This window comes from Panthera uncia, chromosome D2, assembly GCF_023721935.1.
Source record: "Panthera uncia isolate 11264 chromosome D2, Puncia_PCG_1.0, whole genome shotgun sequence".
NCBI lineage: Eukaryota > Metazoa > Chordata > Mammalia > Carnivora > Felidae > Panthera > Panthera uncia.
The window spans coordinates 68,002,279-68,006,914 of record NC_064818.1 but is presented as its reverse complement, the minus strand read 5'-3'; the positions used below and the strand labels follow the sequence as shown (position 1 = coordinate 68,006,914).

The 4,636-nt window shown below is 48.7% G+C and overlaps 1 protein-coding gene and 1 pseudogene across 1 annotated transcript in view; both read left to right on the top strand.

Annotated features, from left to right (window-relative positions):
• LOC125933164 (uncharacterized) overlaps positions 1-2,892 on the top strand; it is a 34,616-nt gene extending 31,724 nt beyond the window's left edge. Inside the window, exon 3 of the mRNA XM_049646018.1 lies at positions 2,704-2,892. Coding sequence (XP_049501975.1) covers positions 2,704-2,892 — 189 coding nt within the window. The remainder of the gene's footprint in view (positions 1-2,703) is intronic.
• An 862-nt stretch (positions 2,893-3,754) lies between these two features.
• Positions 3,755-3,894, top strand: LOC125933575 (uncharacterized; annotated as a pseudogene).
• Positions 3,895-4,636: the final 742 nt, after the last annotated feature.

The following is a 4,636-nucleotide window of genomic DNA, read 5'->3' as shown; positions in this document are numbered from 1 at the left end:
CCGTGAGTTCGAGCCCCGCGTCAGGCTCTGGGCTGATGGCTCGGAGCCTGGAGCCTGTTTCCGATTCTGTGTCTCCCTCTCTCTCTGACCCTCCCCCGTTCATGCTCTGTCTCTCTCTGTCCCAAAAATAAATAAAAAACGTTGAAAAAAAAAATTTTTAAAGTACGCATCCTTTAGCCGCCACCTCTAGCCCCGGTCTATGTTCAGCCCCTGTGGACTTGTCTCCTTGGGACGTTTCATAAAAACGCAATGCTACAGTATGTGGTCTTTTTGTGTCTGGCTTATTTCACTGAGCATAACGTTTGCAAGGTTCGTCTGTGCTGTAGCCTGTAACATTACTTCATTCCTTTTTATTACCGAATAATAGTCCATTGTGTGTTCGTGCTGCTAGTTGAGACATTCATCGGTTGATGGACATTTGGGTTGTTTCCATTTGAGGGCTATTATGAAGAACGCTGCTATGAACACGAGCCTACAAGTTTTTGTGGGGGCATATGTTTTCAGTATGTATCTAAGAGGCAAACTGCTGGATTATAAGGTAACATAAGCCACTTGCAAAGCTGCCAAACTGTTTTCCAAAACAGCCCCGGCATTCTTTAGTCCAAGAGACACTTTGAAAGTGTCCAAGTAGAACACAAATAGTTATAATTTAATGCTATTCGTTGAAATGACACGAACAATATTTGGTCGTGGTAACAATTTAGACAACACTGAAGTGTCTCAAGCAACACTGCCCCCCCCCAGACCTACTCACCCCCACAGAGAATCGCTGGAACCACTTGGTGTGACTCACTCTGCGTTTTGCTCAACACGTACACAAAACTTATGTCCTTTTGTCGAAATGGAAATGCATCCTTACTATACACGTGGCTCTAACTTCCTTTTTAAAAATTGTGGTAAGACATACATAACCTAATATATGTGTGCTTTCACCATTTTTAAGTGCACAGGTCAGTGGCATTAAGTACCTTCCCATAGTGGTGCAGCCATCACCACCGTCCATCCATAGAACTTTTTACATCTTGCAAAACAAACTCTGTACCCACTAAACAACATCTCCCCATTCCCCCTCCCCCATCCCCTGGAAAACCACCACTCTACTGTCTGCGTCTAAAAATTTGACTGCTCTCTGTACCTCCTGGGAGTGGAATCACGCAGTATTTGCCTTTTTGTGACCGTCTTGTATCACTTAACATCACGTCTTCGAGATTTATCCATGTTGTAGCAGGTGTCCAAATTGCCTTCCTTTTTAAAGCTGAGCAATTACCCATACGTCCGCCATGTTGTGATGACCCATTCATCTGTGGCTAGACACCTGGGCTGCAGCCACCGTTGAGCGATTGGGAACAGTGCTGCTAGGAAGACGGTTGTGCAAATGTCTCCTCACGTCCCCGCTTTCAATTATTTTGAGTACATGACCTCTAATTCCCTTTTCTAGAAATTAGACTCTTCCTCGAATTATGTCACTTAAAAAAGTCTTCACTGTACTAACGTGGTCCTCCCGGTAAATCATCGTCATGCTTTAAATTGCTTAGTTTTCCTCCTTACTATGGGTGTCTTCTAATCTATTTTACCATTCCCCCCTCATGAGAAATTGTGCACTGGGTGATGGGATTCTCACCACACTGCAGTCAGGTGGATATAATTATTAGCCCCATCTTCAAGATGAAGAAACTGAGGGTAGAGAGCATCGGTAATCTGCCTGAGGCTGTTCTGCTGATAAGGGCTGAAGTTAGAGATCAAAGTCTGTCCAATTCCCAAGCTTACCCTCAGCATCGTAACTAAATGTCATTCATGAAGGGTCTTACTGGTCAGCCGAGGAGTGGCCTGGAGGGACCAGGGGATGGGACTTGAATGTCTGTGGACATTTGCATTCCAGGAGCCATGAGACCGACTCCCTGATGAAAGTAGGTCTTCCTTTCAACAATGAGTGTCCTTTCTCAAAGGTCAGGTCTCACGGAGTCTCGGAAAACCAGAGTAGATCCCCCCCCCCCCTTCCTAATGAGGGCCATCGGGTCACACTCTTTTCTGCTTCCTTTCCTTTTCCTCTTTGACCTCTCACTTGCTCAGTCCCACCTTCACCCCTGACCCCCACCTCTTCCAGACTGTCCAGGTTCAGGTGACAGAAACCCGGCTCAGATTAGCTCACACAAACACCAAGAATTCTTTGGCTCCTTTCACTGGGAACATAAGGGTGCATCTGGCCTCAATCGTGATTGGATCCAGGGGCCCAAGTGAAGTCATCAGGCTCTTTCTCCGTGTCCCAGTTCCGCTTCTCTCTGGATAGTGACCCAGCTCTTTCCTGTGGTGGACAGACTTTCTCCAGGAGGTAGAAAGGCTAGCCACCAGAAACTCCAAAAGTACAGCCTCCAAGCCTAGCTATCCAACCAGAAGGAGGGCTGCTTCCTTCTCCCGGTATCCATATATTTGTCTCAGAGAAGGACTCCAATTGGCCCCGCCTGAGCTGTATGTTAATTCCATAACCAATCACATGGCCAGGAAGAGGCCGTATCAGGGCTGATACTGACTCCATGACATGGGAGGCAGTCTGCGGTACCAACGAGAGGGGAGCAGAAAGCACGTGTGCTAAGCAGCAAAACCACCATCACCCTTTGTCGGCCGTGGCCAAACAGCTCCTCCGACGGGCGATAAACTCTCCACGTGTGGCTACTGCTGTTCCTGTGTTACTGACACCGCTGCCAGTGGACCACACCGCCCCCAGCTGCCACGGCCAGAGTCGACCCTGACTTCTGGTTCAGAAAGAATGCAAACCTCACACCTGTGAAGGTGTGCAACCCATCCAGCCCCGTTTCCACCATGCTGGAGGAGACACCACGCTACCCAACCATTTTCATCACCCGCTGCTCCTTCCAACTCACTCCCCAGGCTTAGGTCATCTTTCAGCGAGCCTTGTGTCTTCCCTCACTCTAAGGTACGAGAGCATGAGGCACCCAGATGTACTGGCTGTTTACACTGCACGGAGCACGGGGCCGTGTGTGTGGCTCCCAGCTCATCCCTGGGTCCTTCCTCACTGCAGTCCTAGGCTCTGATGATGGCTACAAGCCAAATGGTCACGGACAAGCCTGGTCATTACACTGCCTCTTCCCCTTGACTCACTGCAGACCCGACCGGATGAAATATTTGGTTTCTTCATCATTAAGGAGGCCTAATGCTTTCTCACCATTTGACTGACTGTTAAATGAAAGCCGGGTCCTCTGGTGTGTGGAGTGGAGGCGGGGGAGGCGGGGAGGCGGGGGGGGGGGGGGTTTATTTGGTTTCTTCCAGCGTGTCATCAGGGATTAATTCATCCCTGGCCTAACTCTATGGACAAGGTACAATACTTAGCACTTCCCTCCTCCTCTCCTTTGTCGCCCCTTCCCTTCCTTGGTGAAAAGGTTGCTCCCTCTGATGTCCCCAAATCCTCTGCCTGTATGCGAACTTGAGCCAGTATTTCAGGCTGCCAGAGAGTAGGGCTCTGAGAAACAGGAACAGAATACGTTTCAAATCGGTGGAGGTTCCTGAGCCACCTGCCCGTGTTAGGCTGAGAAATAAGTCACAAAATATAAACCACATAAACAGAGCCACAACCCCTTCCATCTCGAATGAGTTACTCACAAGCGAAAGAAACGTTAGCCGACGAAGCAACTGGCATTGCCGTTACCCTAGGTTGGCATTAGCAACACTCTATTGTTCTGGAAACACTTTCCCTCCTACCAACTCATTTCGTTTCCCATAACCATACGCCAAGGAAGTAACTGCACGTTGTTAAAGCCTGAGGTTGAGGCCGGTGAACTCACAAGCATAGGTCGCGTGCTACATGAGGGACATGTCTTTCAGTAACACCACAGGGGACTCTGGTCCAATGGGTGGAGTTTGATAGTTCTTGCTACGAGGCAAGATAAAAAATATATATAAAATAAATAAAAATCGAAAAATCTAAAAAATAAAAAGGAAGTAGTAAAGGGATTGTTCTCATTTCCACTTGGCAAGTGGAGAACTAGCAGATTCATTTCTTTTTTTTTTATTTATTTTTTTGGGGGGGGACAGAGAGAGACAGAGCATGAACGGGGGAGGGGCAGAGAGAGAGGGAGACACAGAGTCGGAAACAGGCTCCAGGCTCCGAGCCGTCAGCCCAATGCGGGGCTCGAACTCACGGACCGCGAGATCGTGACCTGGCTGAAGCCGGACGCTTAACCGACTGCGCCACCCAGGCGCCCCAGCAGATTCATTTCTTGAGGTGGGCCTCTGCAGACAGCCTTTGCAATGAAATCCCTACTGTAGTTTCTGAGAACCCTGGAGTCGAGAAACGGAAGATGAGGTATACAGTTGGTATCAGAGAAGACTAGAACTGAGGGCTTGCCAGCTCACCTTTCTCTGATGAGCACGTATTCCTAGTGGGCCACACGAGATCCGCTGAAACAAGGCAAAATTCTTTAAAACTCCTAACCGCGAAGCCGGCGAGGCAGAGAGGATAGCCCCGTTTTACCGCTGAATAAGCTGAAACGAGAAAGGTCGCTCCGCGGCCGGCAGAAATCGCGCCAAGAGCTGGCCAAGATGGAACTAGAAACGATTTTGCCCAAACAGCATGTTCTTCTTCTTTGTAGCTAGAGCGTAGGGTTATTTTCCATTTGCGTGC